The sequence below is a fragment of the Mytilus edulis genome, chromosome 5 (genome assembly GCF_963676685.1).
Source record: "Mytilus edulis chromosome 5, xbMytEdul2.2, whole genome shotgun sequence".
NCBI lineage: Eukaryota > Metazoa > Mollusca > Bivalvia > Mytilida > Mytilidae > Mytilus > Mytilus edulis.
The window spans coordinates 79,623,479-79,647,244 of NC_092348.1; the positions used below are offsets into that span (position 1 = coordinate 79,623,479).

At 32.5% G+C, this 23,766-nt stretch overlaps 1 protein-coding gene across 4 annotated transcripts; it reads right to left on the minus strand.

Annotated features, from left to right (window-relative positions):
* Window positions 1-4,134: 4,134 nt before the first annotated feature.
* LOC139525481 (uncharacterized) lies at window positions 4,135-22,308 on the minus strand. 4 transcript variants are annotated; one of them, XM_071320856.1, is made up of 4 exons: window positions 22,226-22,308; window positions 15,829-16,735; window positions 11,852-11,993; window positions 4,135-10,359 (listed from the first exon to the last, which is right to left on the minus strand). In XM_071320856.1, exons 2-4 carry the CDS (start codon window positions 16,699-16,701, stop codon window positions 6,992-6,994), a joined length of 4,383 nt encoding a protein of 1,460 aa, XP_071176957.1. In that variant the 5' UTR covers window positions 16,702-16,735; window positions 22,226-22,308; the 3' UTR covers window positions 4,135-6,991. The 4 variants fall into 4 exon arrangements, with proteins under 4 accessions (XP_071176957.1, XP_071176955.1, XP_071176958.1 ...); XM_071320854.1 differs by lacking the exon at window positions 22,226-22,308 and adding an exon at window positions 21,959-22,073; XM_071320857.1 differs by lacking the exon at window positions 22,226-22,308 and adding an exon at window positions 21,857-22,016.
* Between the last annotated feature and the right edge of the window lie 1,458 nt (window positions 22,309-23,766).

Below are 23,766 nucleotides of genomic sequence, written 5' to 3' on the forward strand. Positions count from 1 at the left end.
AGAATGTCATATATACATGTACATTTACTACTACACTGTTTACTATTGTTTAAAGAAAAAAAGATATTGGGGATAGCGGAAGTGCTATTTATATATATGTTCTATATTTAATTATTTGTTACGCCCCCTATAAATATTTGACCAGTCTGGTTAATCACCCCAGACGCTATATTTAAATATGCGTCTGGGTAATCGAGACTAACACGGTTAGTAATGGTGTTATGTCCCTTTATAAAAAACAAAACAGTACTGAGAAAAAATCTTGAAAGTTCCAACAGACATATGTGTATAGGTTGAGGCAGCGGTGTCCTGCTTTCCATTGTATAAAGCACCCTATATTTTTAGATTTTAGTTGTGTACAGTAAATCTTATAAGTAAATGTTGATAGGGCCTAGATATTTTTACCTTTTATTGCGTAAATTATTTTATCAGTCCTTACATATTTTTGATTTTATCTGATAGGGCCTAGATATTTTTACCTTTTATGGCGTAAATTATTTTGTCAGTCCTTAAATATTTTAGATTTTATCCGTGTACAGTGAATTTAAAAATTTTAAGTTAGTTGGGATTTTTTTTTAGTGTATAAATTTTAATTAACTCCCGTCTGGATGATATCAGCCGAGAAGGTGTTCCATAACTGGAAGGATTTACGAATAGAAGAAGAAGATACGATTTTACTCGAATTTACACATTATTTGTCGGCGATTTTCTGTATAAAGCTTGTGGTTGAACAAAATGAACATCGCTGTCATGAATAATAATGCTAAAACAAAGTTTTGAGATCGTTTATTAGGAGACTTTGGTAAAAAGGTTTAGTTATTTTTTTATTTCCTCTCAAGTCGGGCATGTTGAGCGCCAGTAGCTAGTAACCAAGTCGAAAGTCCGACTGCAAAAGTGGAAGGTCGCAGACCTCGGACAACCGCTAATTTGAACCCCTGCCTCCAAATTGAAAAGATACAAACTTTCGTCTAATAATTTAAAATTGTCGCCAACAGCATGAACAGTGGAACTTATTTTAAGACTACTGACGTAGTTGACTACGTATTGACGACGAACAATATTCCTACGACTTTTGCCATTTGGGAAATCTAAACTACTTGTCTTTAGAGATTTTCGGCGATTAAACATTTCATACATTTATTTTTTGACAGCTTAGCCAAAATCTCGGGGGATAATAAACTACATAAAGATTCCTAATGTGCCCTACTTCCTATGTGCAACTTCAAAACTTTTGGATAAATCGACGATCATTAAAGTTGTTTCTGATCATATTTTTTGTAATCAAGAATTAAAAGTATGAAAAAACTGTCCAATTAGTTATAAATAACATAACATCCAGCTAGATAATAACAATGGCACATATTTCAGCACTTATTGGGTAGAACACAAATCTAGGGACTCGCATAAGGCAGCTTAACTGCCTATTATAAAAAATAAATTGCAAATAATTACTATAGATTGCCTCGGTAGCAATTGACGATAGAATGTAACGCACCCCAAACGACACACTGATAAGTTTATTAAATAAAGGTACCAGTAGTATACCGCTGTTCAGAAGTCATTAATTGATTGAGAGAACACATTCGGTTTACACACTAAAACCGAGAGAAACACATCAACAATAAGAGGAAAACAACGTAACAACAGAATCACCTAATTGCAACGCAAACAAACGCCACCATACATGACTGTATATGCCACAATGCCACCATGAAATGAAGATCGTTTGCAGAGAGTCTCCGAATCACCAATTCACCAATTCTTGAAAGTTTCAAATCTTATCGCCTTTTTATTATTTTATTATTATTTTTTTTAAGATCAATATTTCATGTTTTAAATCGGATTCCATTGATAATAGTTTGCAAGGGAACTTCCACCAAACATCAGTCCTGTCTTGTTAACCAAAGTGCCTGTAAGCACTGAGGGTAAAGATTGCTTCAATTTATCTGGGGAAGTACATAACATTGGTTGCTGTTGATTTAACAGCAATTCAGTTATTCTAGACAAGGGAAGATAACTCCAATTTATAAAGGACATCATTTATGTTTTTAGAACAGATACAAGTTTCTTGCACCTTGAAAAAGTTATGTAATTTTCTTGACACGTGTAACATCATTTTGTGCCTTGAATATCTGAGCATATATTACATCAATAAATTTCTGAAAATTTTCATGGATATGATGTATAGAATGTTATGATCAATGCACTATATTTTGTCAGTCCCATTAGGTTTTGATTGCATTTCATGCAACTAGCCAGTCAACACGTTGTGAATTCGAACCCCACTTGTGTGGGTGCACTCGGCTTCAATCAAAATTAACTAGGCTTAGATATAGGAAGATGTGGTATGAGTGCCAATGAGACAACTCTCCATCCAAATAACAATTTATAGGTCAATGTACGGCCTTCAACACGGATCCTTAGCTAACACCGAATAACAAGCTATAAAAGGCCCCAAAATTACTAGTGTAAAACCATTCAAACGGGAAAACCAACGGTCTAATTGTCAGTTTTCCTATCGAAGGTCGGTGGTTTTATCCGGGCACTCCGGCTTCCCCACCAATAAAAAATTGTCCACCACGAAACAGACCAAAAACGGTGCTTAAAAGTGGCGTTAAAATACAGAACATCAAACCAAATCAAATCTTTAGATAATTTGCACATATCATTATAGTCTGACCTTGACCATTTACCATCAGTTTATATTATCGATTTTGATGACATTTTAAAGTGAATTCAGGACCATAACTTTTAATCATTTGACATTTGGAATATGGTTTTAATATCTCAAATGAATGTCTAGCATACTGCTTGTAAATGACAGCTGACACTGACCTTAAGATTTAATAATCATTGTTTTGGAAATTTTTGTGTCTGGGATATAACCTTATCCCTTGATTGATTGCATGATTGTTGCTTGCTTCAAGTCCAGTGGCAAATATTTCATGCATATTCAGAAATCAAAGTGCTTGTAGCTCTGAAGGGTAAAGTTGCTGTTATTTATCAGCATTGTTGTAGTTAAATCAACTACAATTGTGGACAAAGGAAGACAACTCCAATTTTTACTTTAACAATGACATCATTGATATTTTTAGGACATATCTTAGATTCCTGCACCTTGCATTCGTTATTTAATTTTCTTGACAGTTATAACATCATTTGCAACTTGATTATCTGAGCATATATAATGGTTTACTTTTACAAATTGTGAATTGTGAGAGAGTTGTCTCATTGGCACTCATCTTCTAAATCTATATATTTCATTGATAAATTTATCTATGGACTACGGATATGATGTTTAGAATGTTATGGTCAATGCCTTATATTTGTGCATCTCAAAAGTAGTGATAAACCTTAGTTAGAAGATTTAGATATCAAGTCAGTACCAAAGATTTGATTACATTTCATGCAATCTTTACATAAATACTCTGAATAACAATGATTTGTAGAATCTACAAGGTAGGACCAAGAAGGGTGAAGGAGTGGAATATTTGGTCTTCCACTGCAAATAAATATTGGGTAGAGGGCAGATACTGTGCCAAGCAGTAGGCCATTTATAGACCCCTCAGTTGTTGCAATGATTCTTAAATGTGCAGAGAAAATCTGAATTACAGGGCAACTTATTTTCGGCCACCATGTACTAGAGTAGTATAACATTTTAATTCATTATTTCCTATTATCAATATGGCTATTATTTTACACTAATAATTTTGGGGCCCATTATAGCTTGTTGTTTGGTGTGAGCTTAGGCTCCCTGTTGAAGTCAGTACTTTGACCTATAATTAGCGTTCTACATTGTGACCTAGAAGGAGAGTATTGATGGCACTTATACCACATCTTATTACTTATTTTGTGATCATTGTAAAACAATCCCCATAAAATCCTTCTGCTTCCCTCTGCTAAATCAATTCCCTAACAACCCAACTGTTTACCAAAAAAAAAGCCCCAACAACATATCAAATGTAGGGAACATAGACTCCATCAAAAACCAAGAAATTACATCAGATTGTCTGGAAGGGTAGTAATATCCCACTCTGTAAGTATGAGCCATCCACCGGTTTGAAGAAATATTCTGTTACAATTTATTCTTTGTAATACACAACTGATTTAAAATGTGTTAATGAAGAAGCCAAGTTTTAAGCAGACACTGAACATTCTTACAATTTTTCATCAGTTTAATGCATTTAAGCTAACCATTATCTTAAATATTTACATAAGAATATTCAATTATCAATGGCAAGTCCTAGAGTATTCACAAAGTAGAGAAATATTTTTAATACAGAACACACTTGTAACACTTGTAAAACAAATAATATTCAAATAGTTAAAATTAATGAAAGCAATTGACTAAAACATAGCCTTAAATGCAAAACATGAATTTACAGTATTTTACAAAAGTAAATTCCTAAACAAATAATGAATTCATTCGATTCACAATATATTGTTAAATTTGGAGATTTTGGTAACATCCAGCAAGTTATCTCCCCTTCATTGAAATAATTTTGTGAAAAAGTTTTCCCCTCTTACAAAATTACCATTTTTTTTTTATTCATGTACAACTGAGTAATTGCAGTAAATATATTTGCTTTGTCTAAATGCAAATTTAATAACACTATACAGACTTAAACAACCAGCAACAAATAAAAATTCAAATTTAAAAAGAATAACAAGACTGATCCAGTACTTATTCAAAGAGCAATAAATACACCCCCCCCCTGGCCATACACTAAAATAGATTCACAATTAGCATGATTAATGGAAAATTATGATTTTTTCAGCTGATTTGAAATTTTTGAACTTAATCAAGGTAAGTATTGTGGTTCTAACAGCATTTAAGCAAAATTATCTCAGTTTTCAACAGATTATATGAATAATGTACATGTACGCTTAATTAAAGATGTGCAAATAAAATGCATAATTACAAATAAAAGCGCTTGTCATGAGCACTAGAGGGTAGAAATATTTCATTAATTTTTCATTTAGAGCTGAAAATTAAACTTTGCATTGTGTTACACTATGAATTGGTCATCTACAATAATGGACAAAGGAAGATAACTCAATTTTTAACTATAACTTTAACAATGACATTATTGATTTTTTAAAAGCAGCCACATAAAGGTTTTCTTTGTATAATTGCAATCTTTATCCCAATAAAAAACTAACAACATATATCAATGTCAGCAATATGTACTGTAAAAAAGAATAGTTTACACATTATTTACATGATACTAAACTTTGTTTGACACACATGTATTCATCTATATATAACAGTCACATGACTTTTAAAAACTTGACAATATCAAATGAACTCACCACATTTATCCAAAATGCAAAATTGAATTAGAGTAATTAAAAGTTTTAATATAGGTCATGATGACCCAATTGTTTGAATTAAGGCATACATACTGTAAATGAGAAAAAAAATCTGTGTTTATTTTTTGTAAAATAATGAAAAGAAACATCACAATAATTCAAATTCACACTTTTATTTTTAACTAAAACCTTTCTTTAACAGTATTTTAATAAATTGTGATAATTATCCATGCATTATGTTTACTGTAAAAATTTCTAAATTATCAAAATGGTAGACTGAATCCTAAACTTACAATATTAAACAAAAGAAAGATTGGTCAAATATATGAAATTTTAAACATAATTGATTGTTCAACGTTGAATATTAAGAGAATTTAACATTAATTTATGTTCCTGTGATGTGGACCTCAATGGTTGGTCATTGGGATTAAATGTTGAAATAACACAAAACAGAAACATAATTAGCCAACGAACAGCCTTTATAAATCTACAACTACATATCATGCATATGCAACACTAATACTACAAAAAGCTGATCTGACAAATTATTGTACATGTGAATTACTTTTAAATTTACATTTTTTAAATTAACATGTTTAATAAATTTTTGGAAAAAAATAATCTTTTAATCTGCTGACTGCATCTAAATCATGCCATTGTTCCCCTTTAATTCATACAATATATATGATTTTGGCAGATTTATAAAATTTTATATAAATATTTTTATATTTAAGTGTAAAGAGAAAAAAATATCATAAGTATTCCACAATACTTCAAATAAAAATAAATCTGTTTAAAAACTGTAGGACAAAACTATAAATGATAGTTAAACAGAAAATATTGTATGTAATTACGGATTTTTAATAAATATTTTAAAGAACCTAAGAAATCTAAAATTTGACTGTTCAGCACCTTTAACATTGATAACAAGAATGTGTCCTCAGTACACGAATGCCCCACTTGCACTATCATTTTCTATGTTCAGTGGACCGTGAAATTGGGGTAAACCCTCTAATTTGTCATTAAAATTAAAAAGATCATATCATAGGGAACATGTATACCAAGTTTGAAGTCGATTTGACTTCAACTTCATCAAAAACTACCTTGACCAAAAACTTTAACCTGAAGCGGGACAGACGGACGAACGAACGAACAAACGGACGGACGAACGGACGCACAGACCAGAAAACATAATGCCCCTCTACTATCGTAGGTGGGGCATAAAAATCAAATCTCTGATTTATTCCATATTTACACCAAATAACAATGATGAAAACAAATAATGTCAATCAGATTTGACATTGAGCAGTACCCCATTCATTGAAATATGTACATTCACTGATCAACATAATAGTAAATAGTTTTTTGTCTACTATACCTGAATTGACATTGAGAAATGAAGTGACTCCATTCACTGATCAACATAATAGTTAATAGTTTTTTGTCTACAAAATCTGACTTAGACATTGAGAAATGACTCCATCTACAAAACCTGACATGACATTAAGACTTCATCAACTTAACCTGACTTAACATGCTTAACATTGAGAAATGACTCCATTCACTGATCAACATAACAGTAAATAGTTTGTTGCCTACTAAACCTGAATTGACATTGAGAAATGACTCCATCTACTAAACCTGACTTAACATGCTTAACATTGAGAAATGACTCCATTCACTGGTCAACATAATAATAAATAGTTTGTTGTCCACTGTTAAGTAGAGTTTGTATAATGGCAGGATCCAAAACTATATTTTCATCCTCAGTATGAATCTGCACTTCTCCGGAACTATCCTCCCGAACATTTATTATCTGTACTCCTCCTTCGTTGTCCTCTGAGGTTTCTATCTTTAAGTGTATCTCTTCGTTCTGGTCTTCTTCCTCCGCTGTTTCCTCTTTTACAACGTCTTTATGAAAGGTTGTTGCATTAGATAATGCAAGAAGATCTTCTACCCCCTCTGTATCTTCGGTCATGATCTGAACCTCAATCTGTTCTCCGCTAGGCTGAGGTATCATTACTGTTTGAAATCGTCTTTTCCTGTCTTCATAAATTTCACGAGCATTTTCAATTTTTTTCAAGAAATCTGGATCTTTCATGGATTCCAGATTTGAATCAGGTAGAGTCAAAGAATGAACATTTCTTAAGTGACGAACCAAACGACTTTTTACTGCAAAACTCTTGAAACAAATTGAACATTCATACGGCTTTTCATTGTTATGTCTTCTCATATGCAATCTAAGATCAGTAGTGCTGCAGAAGATACCATCACAATCATCTAATGGACAGTTATATATCTTCCCTGCTCCTTCTAAGAAAGTCACATCACCCGTGGCCACAGTGTGTTTTACCTTATGTCTCTTCTTGTGTTTATACAAATCAAATTTCTTCTTAAATGTTTTATGACATTCTTCACATTCAAAAGGTCTATCATCGAAGTGAATGGCCTGATGGGATAGCATGTTACCCTTCTGAGCGAAGCCTTTACCGCACGTTTCACAAACAAAAGGTTTCGCACCAGTATGCACACGTAGATGTATCTCCAAACCTTTTTCTGTTGCAATTTTCTTGGAACAAATATGACATTCAAAGTCTCTACCAAAAGGATCCACATGTCTTTTAGCATGATATAAATAGGCATCACGTCCTTTAAACCTTTTTCCACATTCATTGCACAAGTATTTCTTTATGTTCAAGTGAACTCTATCAACATGTCGCTTTAAATTATTTTTTGATGAACAATATAAAGGACAATGGGGACATTTTGCTACAGGGACCTTTTTCATATCTGCATGGGCATTAGAATGCTCCGTACAATCCATATCTGTTTCAAACTTCTGTCCACAAATACGACATTCTCTATCAGGATTATTTGCAGGATGTTTTTCTAACATGTGGTATTCAAGTCGATCTTTACGTGTGAATATTGAGTCACATATTTCACAGTAATTTGTTTTCTTTCTCCTTTTCGATATAAGTCCTGGATGGTGTTTATTCATGTGCTTTCGTAAGTTTTTGTGTACAAGGAATTTCATATCACAATAAGGACATTCCACATCTTTGACTCCTGTGTGCCACTTAGCGTGATATTGTAGTGATTCATTTGTAGTAAAACAGGCTTCACATGTTGGGCATTTGTATTTTTTTTCCTTGTTGTGAATAATTCGCACATGTCTATTGACATGAGAACTTTTGTTGAAAGTCAATGTACATGTCATACATTTGAAGCGGTCACATGTTTTGCAGAACGGAAGCTGTTGAGTGGATTTTTTAATGATATGTTCTTCACTGTGATCACAATATTTATAGTAAGATGGAACTTTCTTAAAAGTTTTGGCTCTGGATCGATTATTTATAAATTTTGGCTTTCTGTTTAAAGTATTCTTTTTTACCGTCATACTTGAGTTGTCTGTTGCATCTTCATCCATAACAACGTCATCTTTACTTTCATCAGCCTCTTCATTTGTCGGAAGATCTACATTTTCTGCTACATTTTCATTTGTCTGAACATGACTATTTTCATCCTCTACGACCTCTATCTTAACATGAACTTCCTTTGTCTTCTCCTGATCTTTTTCATTCTTTATCTTTTTGTGTTCTGATTCTAAAGGTTCAACATTTGATTGCTGCTTCCGTTTTCTACCTCTACCTTTTGTTTTTTTAATAGTTTCCTCTTCATTGTCTTCAACTGTTTTATGTGTTGGTTTATAATCTAGATCTTCATCATTTACCTCCATTTCCTCATCACTTTCCTCTTGTTGTTCCTCCTCCTCCTCCTCTTCTTCTCCGCTATCTTCTGATTTTTCTGGCAGTTCATCAATGTGGAACCTTTTCATGTGTTGAAGCATACCAGTTTTATGGATAGCTTTTCGATGACATATTTTACATACATATATTTTTGTTCTAAGAGCGGATGTTGATTCCAGTAATTTTTTACTAGGCGTTCTTTTTCTTCCTCCCCGTGCAACTGATGTGAACAGTTCTGAAGGAATTATTTCCTCCTTTATTTCATCTTCAATGTAATAAATATGATTGTCCCATCTAGAAGTTTTAGTTGTGTCTGGAAACTTCTCAAGAGTTTTAGTACATTGTATAAGGTTTTGATAATGTTCCTGTACAATATGTTCTCGTGCCATACGATGACTGGAAAATCGGAGAAGGCAAAGTTTACATTCTAAATTCATTCTTGTATTTTCTTCTTCAACAGTACGGATAAAACAGTCCATATCTTCATCAGTGTAACTTAGTTTAGAATTTTTCTCAGTTTTGCTTTTTTTATTTACTTCAGTGACAGTGTCTTTTGGTGAACTTATTCCTGTACTTTTCCTTGGTCTACCTCTACCACGGGTAACAACATCATTGCTTTTATTTTCCTCTGGTGTTTTAGGTTCTAGAAAAGGGTTTTTAGGTTTAGGTGGCCTTCCTCGTCCTCTTTTTACTCTTGAGGTATTAGTGATCTCAGAATCATCATCACTGATATCCCCATGAGGATCAACATAGTCAGAGACGCTTACCACTGTTTCAAAATCACCACAGTCTTTCATCATAAATTCAACATTTTTTTCATCTTTCACTTTCTTTATTACATCTAGTGATTTGTTTGTTTCATTTAAATTAGTCTCCATTTTTTCATTATTTGGATGTTCAATCATGTCTGATAAAGAGTTATCACTATCATTGACTTTCGGAATGCTTTTGCCTTCATCGTCTGTATTATGCTTATTTTTCATATGTTTATTTAAATTTCCCATTGTTCCAAATTTGGATGAGCATTCTTTACAAGAGAAAACTTGTAAATTCTTCATTCTCTCTTTTTCATCCAATTTTGCTAACTTTTTCATTATAACTGATGTTCTTGGAACCCTTTTTACAGGTTTTATTTCCACCATCTTTTTTTTAATGTTTTTTCCCTTTTTGACAGGAGATTTATCTTCTGCTTCACTATCAGTTTCATGATCTGATTCCATAACAGTGTTGTCATCTTCTGATCTACTGTGTCTTTCTCGTTTGGATGTACTTTCTTCAGAGGTTGTAGTTTTCTTACCTGAAATACAAAATTTATAAGAATTTCAATTTAATAGTTCGTGTATTATGGACTATTATCCCTAATCCAGAATAGAGAAAAAAAATCAGGTTTGAAAAACTGTAAAATCTCACAATATGTGCTTAATGAACTTTGCTTGAAAATAAAATTAAGAATTTCCTTCCTGTTTGTGTATCTACTCCTATATTTTATCAATGGCAGTTTTAAACTTGATAGATCTTTGGTTCACTCAAGATAATGTTTGGTAATGGAAAGTTTCTAAAAGAATTATATCCAACTATAGATTATTCCTACAAAACAATCTGTTCTAAATAGAAAGTACATAGTAGGGTGTAAATTATTTGTCCAAAATTTTAATCATGTTGAGTTATTGGTGTAATCAAAATCAAAGGTATGCTGTAATTTCACTATATAACTGCTGAAAATTATACATGTAGATTTGCATGATTTGTACCATGAAATTTGCAATCACTCGAGTCCTAACTTATAATAAAAATTATAATAAAATCTATTAAAACTACATGCTATGAAGAAAACTTATCTTTTATATGGTATCTGTTAATGAAAATTTTATGAAAACAGCCCCTAGCAGTTCTAACACTTAGTGTTACAGCCAATTGTAAAAGAAAATTAAAAACAGTTTCTTTTTGAAACAGCAAGGGGCTTCCATGTTGACATGTAACCAGTTCCATATACTATAAATTTGCATTTATTATTGCGATTTTGTCATTGCGATAATGAGAAAATTCCTGATTAATTTGTATAAAAAATTCAAAATGCAAGTATAACTTAACATGTCAATGCGATTATAATCCTGTAGCATTTTTCGCAAAAAAAAAAGCATCACAATAACCTCTGAATTTTCAGTACTACAGATTATAAATGTGTTAACGTTAATTCTAGAGATTGGATGATTGAAGTTATAAGAAATGTTTACTTGTATAAACAAAATTGTAAGATTTAAATTTTCTTTTCAAAGTAAGGATAATTATCTCCCCTTAATCTACTAAAAATTGTTTATATATGCAAGCATTTTTTGGGAGGTCAAACATGCTTTAAACATTGTTTTATGTTTAGTTTATACATTTGTAATAGAAACAGAACAAACCTATATATAAGGTTAGAGGCTCAAAGTAGCTACAATCATGACAATAATCACCCACAGAGTTCTCGAATAGTGGGGTCCTTATAAGAATTTGACCGCCAATATTTTACAAAGGACCGACACAATTTCAATATTTTGCATTAGAAATAATAGTGATCTATAACCAGCAGATTTTCTTCTAGGACCACCAAGGAAAAAAGATTTCACAAACTCTGCACCAAGCTCATGTATAAATTGCCTGATCTATCTAAAGACTCCCTCTTTTTAGAAGATTTACTTCAAAGGAATTTAATCATGGTTTTCTTATTATCATGATTATGATGAATTAATTCATTGTGTGCTTTTTTATATCTCCTAATTGCAAAGACTAAGTAGAATAATCATTACCACTGACAACATTGCTGAATTTCTTAACCACGTCTGTATTATGTTGTAAAAACTTTCTTCCTTTGTCTGACGAAAACTCCTTCACTTTAGATGTACTTGGGTCTTTAAACATCAGAACAAAGTCTTTCCCAATTTTTGGACTCTGAAAATGCAAAAAAAAAAAAAACTATCAACAATGCAGATCTATGTTTTGCTTAAATAAGAAATTTTGTATGTAATAAAACTTTTTTATACAAAATATAAAAAGTAGAAATTTTTCTAATACTGATTTATATCTTTTCTAATCTATATTGACTGAAAACATGACTTTTTCTATATCATATTGTTTTTTTTTATTTTGTAGGTGTATTATTATGAGACTTTGATTGTGTAGATCAGTGCAATCAAACGTCAGTCAACTGAATCTTAAAATGTGTCAGTCTGATCTATTTGACTTATAAATAAAATCAAAGCGCTGTAAGCGCTGAAGGCAGTTAACCAAAAACCAAGGCAACCGTAATTATGAAAACTGTGGCAATGTTGCCTCAACATTAAACATTCATATATAGTACATTCATGTGATTTATTTATTAAGGCAAATAATTTATATGTTATCAAGGTTTCAAAAGCAATGCATATATCAATGTATATTTTTTATGGTGAGTCTGCAGTGGTACAAGTTCCCAATGATTGCAGTTGTTCTACTTGGTAGTTAACCTTGGTTTTATTTGACTTCTAGAAGTTCAATTTGACGTAGTATGAACATGTAATAGTATGAATGGACTGGTTTCCCTGGAAAGAAAACTGAGTTTGTGTTCTATAGTACAAAAGTTATGAGACACGAATCAGACAAATGTTCACTACAACAGGGATTAAAGATGAGGTCTGACTGACTTGCCCATAGTAAATGTAAATGATTTGTTATTTTGTCCCATACATATGAATATATATAATTTAGGGGTGGGGATCTCAACGGTTTTCAAGTTCTCAAACAGGTAGGGGTAGGCAGAGGATTTAGGGGGCAGGGGGCCCACCCCCCCTTTTTGGGAAAAAATTTGGTTGCTTATATAGGGAATCACTGGAGCGGGCCCCTCTTAGGTCAGACAGTTGGCCCCACTTATGAAAATTTCTGGATCCGCCACTGGGGGTAGGGTGACCCTAGGGACTTCCCCTACATTTCATTTTATTTGTTATATTGTCCCATACATGAATATATATGGTTTAGGAGTGGGGATCTCATTGGTTTCCAAGTTCTCAAACAGGAAGGGTAGGGTGACCCAAGGGACTCCCCCTATATTTCATTTAATTAGTTATATTGATCCATACATGAATATATATTGTTTTGGTGTGGGGATCTCGACCGTTTCCAAGTTCTCAAACAGGAGGGTTGGGATGACCACAGGGACTTCCCTTATATTTCATTTGATTTGTTATATTGTCCCATACATGAGTATATATGGTTTAGGGGTAAGGATCTTGACCATTTCCAAGTTCTCAAACAGGAGGGTGAACAGTGACCTCAGTGACTCCCCCTATCTTTAATCTGATTTGTTATATTGTCCCATACATGAATATATATGGTTTAGGGATGGGGATCTCGACTATTTTTAAATTCTAAAACAGGAGGGGTGGGGTGACCCCTAGCGACTCTTCCTATATTTCATTTGATTTTTCATATTGTCACAAACATGAATATATATGGTTAAGGGGTGTGGATCGCGACCGTTTCCAAGTTCTCAAACAGGAAGGGGTGGGGTAACTCCAGGGACTCCCCCTATATTTCATTTTTTATTTATTATATTGTCCTATACTTGAATATATGCAGGGGCGGATTCAGACGGGGGAGGGTTGCAGGCTTGCACCCCCCTTAAATTTGCAAAGCATGGGTTGTTCTCAGCTTAATAAAGAAAATTCCGATAATTTTACCTCAATTTTTTTTTAGCTTCGCTCTGCTCGGCGAAAATTTAAGTTTGCGCCCCTCCTAACCTAAAATCCTGGATCTGCCCCTCATATGGTTTAGGGGTGGGGAGCTCGACCGTTTCCAAGTTATCAAACAGGAGGGGGTAGAGTGGCCCAAAGAATGCCACCTATATATCATATGATTTACTTACATTAAGGTACATATAATATAGTTGCATTATTTGTGAAAATAAAGAATGAAACTTTCAGCTACTTTAATTGACCCTTCAAAATTGAGAAAAAACAAATAACCCCTCGAAATTGCAGTAATATGTTTACACTTTAAAAGCATCTCACATGCATTATCATCATTTATCATTTATAAAGAAAATTTAGACTGTGACCATGAACATGTATATTGTTAGATATACTGTTCCCAGCTGTCACGTTGTATTGGATTTTTAAATTAAAATTTATCAAAAAGTAATTTTTAGTTTCTGAATAAAATATTTTTCTGCTTTTTCTTTCTTTTACATATATCTTTTGGTTTACAATACAAGTGTTTATATTCATTTACCATGCATAGATGTATTTTTTCACCTGCTTGGATTTATTTTGTAAATGATCGTCAAACCCGGAATTACCCTTATCCGCTTCCGGAATCGGATCCGATTTTGTAAAATTTTGTCTTCACGGCCGCCATTGTTATGTGTTTACAATGTTGTTTTTGTCAATCAGATATGATTTTACTCGAATTTATACAATATTTGTCGGCGATTTTCTGTATAAAGCTAGCGGTTGAACAAAATGAACATCGCCGTCATGAATAATAATGATAAAAATAAGTTTTTAGCTCTTTTAATTGGAGACTTTGGTGAACATGGTGAAAAGGTTTGCAAAGTAATTTCTTATTTTCTTTCAAATGTAAGGCGACTACGTCGGGCGTAGCTAGAAACCAACTATCCTAGTCGAAATTCCGCTTGCAAAAGTGGAAGGTCTCGGACCACCGCTAATTTGCACACCTGCCTCCAAATTGAAAAGCTACGAAAATTTCTTTTTCTAATTTGAAATTGCCGCCAACAGCATGAACAGTTGAATTATATAATAGACTACTGACGTAGTTGTACTACGTATTGATGACAAACAATATTCCTACGACTTTTGTCATTTAGGAAATCTAAACTGCTTGTCTTCAGAGATTTTCGGCGATTAAATATTTCATACAATTGTTCTTTGACATCTTAGCTAAAAGCACAAGTCATAATGAACTACACAAGGATTTTTAATAAGCACTACTTCCTATGTGTAACTTTAAAACTTTTGGATAAATCGACGATCATTTAAGGTTTTTCTGGTCATTTTTTTTGTAATCCAGAATAAAAAGTATTAAAAAAGTGTTCAATTAGTTATATATAACATAGTAACAAGCTAGATAATAACAATGGCAAGTATTTCAGGATTTATTGGGTAGAACACAAATCTAGGGTGCTCGCATAATGCAGCTTAACTGCATAAAAATGTGTGAGTGACGGATGTTTTTATGTGAAAATGACCATCTAAAAACAGGATGTACTGTTATGTCTGACATATAATATGTATTAGTATATGATTGATTTTTGTTTTGCTTTATGTCCAGTGGCAAATGTCTCATGCCTGTTCTGTACAAGAATAAATCATAAATAAATAAAATTGGTACTGTATGTTGGGCAAGGTAGGTGGACCAGGATAAAAAGCAAAAATTTAATAGCCAATGGAAAATAAGAGTTTGAGACAGAAATCTTTCCTTTAAAACGGTCACTTGCAGAAATCTCTTGGTTAATTTAATATAAATTAATGGTTCTGTAATGACTTTTGTTCATGTGCAAAGAGCTTGGCATTCTCTCAACATAAGCCATAGGGTTTTACATCATTACCACCTGATTATCCATTTCATCATGTATTTGTATGCATTATTTTACATTTTCAAAAACTTCTTTAAAATTCCCATTCATTTCAGTGAAAAAAGGACATGAACTTTTTTTCCTTGCATCCCCAATATTTTTGTGAATGGGATATTATCATCTACAAATTAATTTTATGGGGTCTAATCATAGACCTACTATTTTCTGCAGTGCTTTCATCAGGATTTCTTGTGCTTCTTCTTCTGTCATATCTTTTTCTTCTTCCATTTGTTTTTCAGACATATCATCTTTTTGGTCTTCTGTCATATCATTTTCTTCCTCTTTATTTTCATTTGTCATATCTTTTTCTTCCTCTATTTTTTCATCTGAAATTTCATTTTCTACCTTCAAATCCTTTTTTTCCTCATTTGTTTCAGTCTCTGGAGTACACAATCCTGGTTCACTATCATCCATTTGAGATGATGATGTCCCAGCGACATCCTGTTCTATTTCAGGCTTACAAGTACTATCAACATCAACTGACTTTTCATGCAATTCAGATTCACTGAAATTTTCAGATTGTTCTATGGTTTGACTTTTATCATTACTATTGTCAGTAATACCAGTAATACCAGTCTGACTATTCTCTTTTTCAGATTTTGTAGAACCCTTGTTTAATTGATTTGATTCTTCTTTAGACTTTGTAGAACCCTTGTCGGATTGATTTGATTCTTTTTCAGATCCTTGACTAGATTCATCCATTACTAATACACCTGGTTCAGAACTGTAAAAGTCGAGGACAGAATTCTCAACAGTTTTGGAACCCTCAGCATCCTGCTCCGTAGAATTACTGTCTATAGGTCTGTCTACAAGGATTATGATATTTTTTTGTCCTTGTGGATTCTCAACCTCAATTATTTGCTCGCATTCCATTGTATTGTTTTCTACATTAGGAATCTGTTGTTCTGTTCCTTGGTCTACATTAGGAATCTGATGTTCTGTTCCTTCAACACCATTAGGAATCTGTTGTTCTATTCCTTCAACAACATTAGGAATCTGATGTTCTGTTCCTTCGTCAGAGATCTCCATCATTTCACATTACCTTGTGCATGTTGTGCAGACATTACTACAATGAAAATAAAAATATTTTGAAATATCTGACAACAAAGGATTTTTTAAATAAAACGAAACATCCCGAGGATATAATGAGCATTTTGAAAAACTAAATTTGTTGCTTTCTTTTACGGTTGCTAAGAATATCTCATAACAAGAGAAACAGTTTTTGGGGAGATAACTCTTTACACAGATAAGTGTTTGGTGAAACAGGTTCAGTTTCAAAAGCGTATATTCTCTGTTTTAAAAAATAGTTTTGTGTTTTAATATTGCACAGCATAAATTATATGCACACTTTATGATAATATAACTTTTTGTTAAGTTAAATTCCTATTCAAACAAGCTTCTGTTAAAGCTCTTATTTCATATGTGACGGGATTGCTTCTCTTAGTAAATGTGTAAGATACTTTGTCAGTCATAGAAAGATAGATAGATTTCATTGGAAGCAGTTCATCTTTAGAAAGTACTTCTTTCACTCAGTCAGTATACAGGCTGCATTGTAACACAGAGTTCTCAGGTTCTAGTCTCAGTGCAGACCAGTGATTTTGTATGTAGAATCATGCTCTCTGGTTACACATATATAGAATAGAATATTTTTATCATTGTTTATTCACCAAATTAGAACCCCTGGACATGCTGGAGGGCATATAGCATACAACCAATATCATAAACAACATGAACAATAGCAATTGAAATACACACAGACAATAGACATGATAGATATGATATACGTAACATGTGTAATAAAACAAAATCAACAGGAAACACACACAACAAAATAAAAGCAGTATTCATGTATTATCATTCACAGGATGACGTAACCATTACATACAAGATAATATAAAAAGAAGATGTGGTATGATTGCCAATGAGACAACTATCCACAAAAGACCAAAATGACACAGACATCAATAACTATAGGTCACCGTACAGCCTTCAACAATGAGCAAAGCTCATACCGCACAGTCAGCTATAATAGGCCCCGATAAGACAATGCAAAACAATTCAAACGAGAAAACTAACCGCCTTATTTATGTAAACAAGAGGCTCTCAAGAGCCTGAATCGCTCACCTTAATTCTTTTGGTTAAATCTCTCATCAATGATTATTTTGGCTTTTCAATTTATTTAAATGTTTTTTGGATCGTCCTATTTTCTTCAAAAGCCAAAAAAAATAATCATTTTCTCCTATGTTCTATTTTAGCCATAGGAGCTATGTTTCTTGACATACAAGGAAATAAAATATAAAATTTATACTAGATACTCTGAAACTCATTTAGCCTAAGTTTGGCTGAAATTGATACAGCAGTTTCAAAGGAGAAGATTTTTTAAAGTAAGTCAACATGATGAACAAATTGTGAAAACAGTCTTTAAAGGGCAATAACTCCTTAAGGGGTCAATTGACAATTTTGGTCAATTGAATTAATTGAAGATCTTACTTTGCTGAACATTATTGCTGTTTACAGTTTATTTCTATCTATAATTATATTCAAGATAATAAACAAAAACAGCAAAATTTCCTTAAAATTATCAATTCAGGGGCAGCAACCCAACAACAGGTTGTCTGATTCATCTGAAAATTTCAGGGCAGATAGATCTTGACCTGATAAACAATATTACCCAACGTCAGATTTGCTCTAAATGCTTTGGTTTTTGAGTTATAAGCCAAAAACTGCATTTGACCCCTATGTTCTATATTTAGCAATGGCGACCATGTTTGTTGTTAGATCATAACTTCGGATACAATTTACAAACTAGATACCCTAAGGAACATTCAGTTAAAGTTTGGAAGTATTTGGCCCAGTAGTTTCAGAGGAGAAGATTTTTGTAAAAGATTACTAAGATTTACGAAAAATGGTTAAAAATTGACTATAAAGGGCAATAACTCCTAAAGGGGTCAACTGACCATTTCTGTCATGTTGACTTATTTGTAAATTTTACTTTGCTGAACATTATTGCTGTATACAGTTTATCTCTATCTATAATAATATTCAAGATAATAACCAAAAACAGCAAAATTTCTTTAAAATTACCAATTCAGGGGCAGTAACCCAACAACAGGTTGTCTGATTCATCTGAAAATTTCAGGGCAGATAGATCTTGACCTGATAAACAATATTATCCCATGTCAGATTGCTCTAAATGCTTTGGTTTTTGAGTTATAAGCCAAAAACTGCATTTGACCCCTATGTTCTATTTTTAGCAATGGCAACCATGTTTGTTGATAGATCATAACTTCAGATACAATTTACAAACTAGATACCCTAAGGAACATTCAATTAAAGTTTGGAAGTATTTGGGCCAGTAGTTTCAGAGGAGAAGATTTTTGTAAAAGATTACTAAGATTTACGAATAATGGTTAAAAATTGACTATAAAGGGCAATAACTCCTAAAGGGGTCAACTGACCATTTCCGTCATGTTGACTTATTTGTAAATCTTACTTTGCTGAACATTATTCCTGTTTACAGTTTATCTCTATCTATAATAATATTCAAGATAATAACCAAAAACAGCAAAATTTCCTTAAAATTACCAATTCAGGGGCAGCAACCCAACAACGGGTTGTCTGATTCATCTGAAAATTTCAGGGCAGATAGATCTTGACCTGATAAACAATATTATCCCATGTCAGATTTGCTCTAAATGCTTTGGTTTTTGAGTTATAAGCCAAAAACTGCATTTGACCCCTATGTTCTATTTTTAGCAATGGCGACCATGTTTGTTGATAGATCAAAACTTCGGATACAATTTATAAATTAGATACCCTAAGGAACATTCAGTTAAAGTTTGAAAGTATTTGGCCCAGTAGTTTCAGAGGAGAAGATTCTTGAAATAGTTTACGACGACGACAGATGCCAAGTGATGGCATAAGCTCACTTGTCCCTTCGGGACAGGTGAGCTAAAAAATGAACAAAAAACAAATATATGTAACACATAAACAAACAACAACCACTGAATTACAGGCTCCTGACTTGGGACAGGCACATACATAAATAATGTGGCAGGGTTAAACATGTTAGGAACATTACAAAATAGTGTGGCTACAAACTTTGGCTTAAGGGCATATGATACAGTTTTCATCCAATATTGAAATTTTGATGAAAATTTGCATATATAGGCTATATTTACCTGATTAAATCAAATATGTTCTAAAAAATATACCTTCATGTGCTACTTTTTGTGTAAAATGAGGTTGAAATATCAGATATTTGTTCAAAATTCAGATTTGTTGACGTCTTCTTTCGCAAGAATTACATAACTTTTTTGTTTTAAAAGATTTAAGCATAAGCTGTTTTTTTTAAATTATTTGTAAAATCTATTCTATAGAAGTATCCAATAAATTTGTGCTTTTTTCTAAGAAATAACTCATTTTTATCAAATCCTATGAATTAAGAAAAAAAAAAAGTATTTTTTTGCTGTAGAGTGGGGCGCTCATATTAGCAGGGGACACAATTTCGCCGTTTTATGATTTTGAGGTGTAAAAGCTTCAAAGGATAGGTGAAATGGAAGAAATAATATGCCGGTAAACTATATTATTATACGAATATGACTTAGACACAATTTTGGCACTTACCGCAAAGGATTGAAAAACAGACCACGACTTTCAGCCAATTCCCTGAATGAAAAAATTATTTCAAAGAAGTATTTCTTAGTTATTCTTTGACTGAGTGACCTAAATTTCAGTTCTTTACACCTTTGAAATGTCTGCTATTCATCTATAATGAAATTGATTTGATAAATATTGTTTAAAGCTTCAGGTATTTGGTTTTAAATAGATGTGTAAAATAGGCGAATGTGTGTCCCCCTTTGACAAAACCATGAGGAAATTTCAATTAGCCTTTTATCTAACTTTTCAGACAAATTTTTTCAAAGAAACACATTTTCAAGCTAAGAATGTTTTGTTTTTGATGTTATCTTCATATAGAAATACCAGTATACTCCAAAAACATAAAGATCTGAACATAAACTGCAGAAAACATGGAAAGTTATGACGAAAATGAGCCCCCCCCTCCCACCCACTCTATATTAATATATATCAAATTAAAGAAAATTGCATTATTGACTTTTTTATGAAAATTGGTACAAATAATCTTCATACGTAATTAAACCAAATGTCATTTTAACAAGAATGTGTCCATAGTACACGGATGCCCCACTCCCACTATCATTTTCAATGTTCAGTGGACCGTGAAATTGGCGTCAAAACTTTAATTTGGAATTAAAATTAGAAAGATCATATCATAGGGAACATGTGTACTAAGTTTCAAGTTGATGTAACTTTAACTTCATCAAAAACTACCTTGACCAAAAACTTTAACCTGAACTTTGCACTATCATTTTCTATGTTCAGTGGACCATGAAATTGGGGTCAAAACTATAATTTGGCATTAAAATTAGAAAGATCATATCATGGGGAACATGTGTATTAAGTTTCAATGTTGATTGGACTTCAGCTTCATCAAAAACTACCTTGACCAAAAACTTTAACCGGACGGACGAATGGAGGCAGACCAGAAAACATAATGCCCCTCTACTATCGTAGGTGGGGCATAAAAACGAGGCGTCCATGAACTCGTTTTCATGTTACATGTACATTTGTTGTATATCAATTTGAATGATGAAAATCAATCAAAAATGCATCTTTTCCAAATATACCACTGTTTGATGTTGCGAAAATCACATTTTATGTTAGCAACGTCATCATCTCCACTGTAACTGCATTGTATGCCCTTAAAAAACCTTAGCTTGATCTGACAGTGTGGTAGTCCAAATAATTATGACGTCTTGGAAGGCTATTTTAAATTTTTGCTTTGACACCTTCCTGCAACGATGTAAGGAGTCAAAGAAAAAAAATATAATAGCCTTTCAAGATGTCATAATTATTTGGACTAGCAGTGTGGCTGAAACATTTTGTAAGTGAATATTTCTTTCACAATTTTCAGTTTTTTTATCATTCAATGTACATCTACTGCAGGGAAGTCATGAGCTTCAAATCAGCTCTAGATTTTAGTTTTAATGTGCTATTTCTCATGTTGACTTAAAGTCAGAATTTTTATCTTTTACGTTCAGACACGGAAACTACTTCGGTTTTTTTCTGTATAAAAGGTAACTTTCTTTACTTGTAAATTTTGTACCTTCCAAAATCTGTAGTTATTTTAAAATTTAAATCACCATCTCAAAAGTTCGTTGGGCTTATAGAACGGTACTTTATATATATTTTAACCTATACAACATACATAATTGTGTTGTGAAGAAGAAACTCAGCAATATAAACAGATAGAGGCCAGATTTTCAACTCCTGAATTTGGATTTTTCGTAAATGTTCGTCGCCATTTTGAAAAGGCCAAGAACAGGAATTGAGTTATTGTTCTTGTGTTCTTGTATGAATGGTCATTCGAATATGCTGAATTCAATATTATGAAAATAGTGCTATCATAGTTACAAAGGTGGCACACATTATAATATCGCTAATATACAAAAAGAGACTGATATTATATTAATACCATAAAAATAGCCACAAAGGTCAGAATAAGCGCGCATATGGTATCCAAACCGGAAGCAGATGCCAACAGCTCTAATCCGGAACGGTTACGTTATTCCGTAATTGTAACAGCGCAGTATCAAAATATGGAAAAGTGGCTAATTGTTTTTAATTAAACTCTGCTTTATACTTGTCTACATGGCTATTCAAATATGATCTCAATTAAAGACCCGACATTTTTTTTTCAAATTGATTCTTGTAGTTTAAGGATGTTTGCTCCTCTATTTTTTGAATTTTTGACAGATTTTCGGAATCCTTTGGTTTTATCCATGTATTGTCATTAAAAAAAATTGCACACTAACCCTATTTTTCTGTTCATAATTTTAAAACATAAAGTTTAAAAAGCCATATTTCAAAATCTTATAAAATCCTTGTTATTTTTTCATAGTTTTTGAAACAAAAAATGTGCCAATGTTAAATGTAATATGAGGCAGGCATAACCTGTGAATGGGGACGAAGTCTGTATGTATTATTTTTTTTACTTCAAACATGTTAATAAAGGAAACGGAAATACCGTAACGTTCCCGATTTCGGTTCTGTGGTTTAGGGATTTAGTTGTGACGTTGTTTAAGTTATGACGTCATATTCAATGTAAACAAAAGAAACGCTTCCATCAGGTAACGTTTTTTTCAAATCAAACAATTATTAAAAATGAAATTGTATTGAGTTCCAATCTTATATTTTACTAGACTGATACATATAATTTTCTTTTCAAAGTCTCATGCAAACAAGACAGATTTCTGCGCAAATGCGGGGAAAACCGGAACAGGAACTAGATCTGAAAAAAAAAGTTAACGATTTTGAGTTCATTAGTAGAATGAAAAATTCGGGAAATTTTCCCGATTTTTTTTTTTTTTTTTTTTTATTGATTTTTCTACCGTAATTGGGGACTTCGTCCCCATATGAACAATCTAGAGATAATTATTTCCCGCCAAATTTCCAATGGCTTATATCTTAAAAACAAGCACACAGACCCTCCATTTTTTTCTACTTTTTTAATTTCTTAATTTATATACTTTCAATTCATAACAGTCTTTCAAAAAGCTTGTTATTTTTAAACAGAGTAGCGAACATCCTTAACAAAGTTGGGATTACGAAAATATAATAATTGATAATTCTTATATGATTTGCATATCTATGAATACTTGAATTGGATTGGTCAATTAGAATTTTTCTCTAAGTTTACACTTCGATAAACCATGTTTCCGAAACTACTTTTGTAATCTATTCATGCGCGATACACAAGCTTGCAGTGATCCCGGGATTTTCAGCATATTGTGATTTAAAAACAATTGCATAACAGTTGTGACTATTCTAGTGCATATATAACAAACAAAGAAATAAATGTAATGCACTAAAGCTTCGAAAATTTATAAAAATAAAATTTAATAAAATTCCGCGAAATTTCATGAAGGATTTGGCGAATTTACGTCATGGCAGAACACGACGTCATACGAATAGAAATTTTCAAGGGAAAGATTATTTCGTTACGTGTACGCTTCA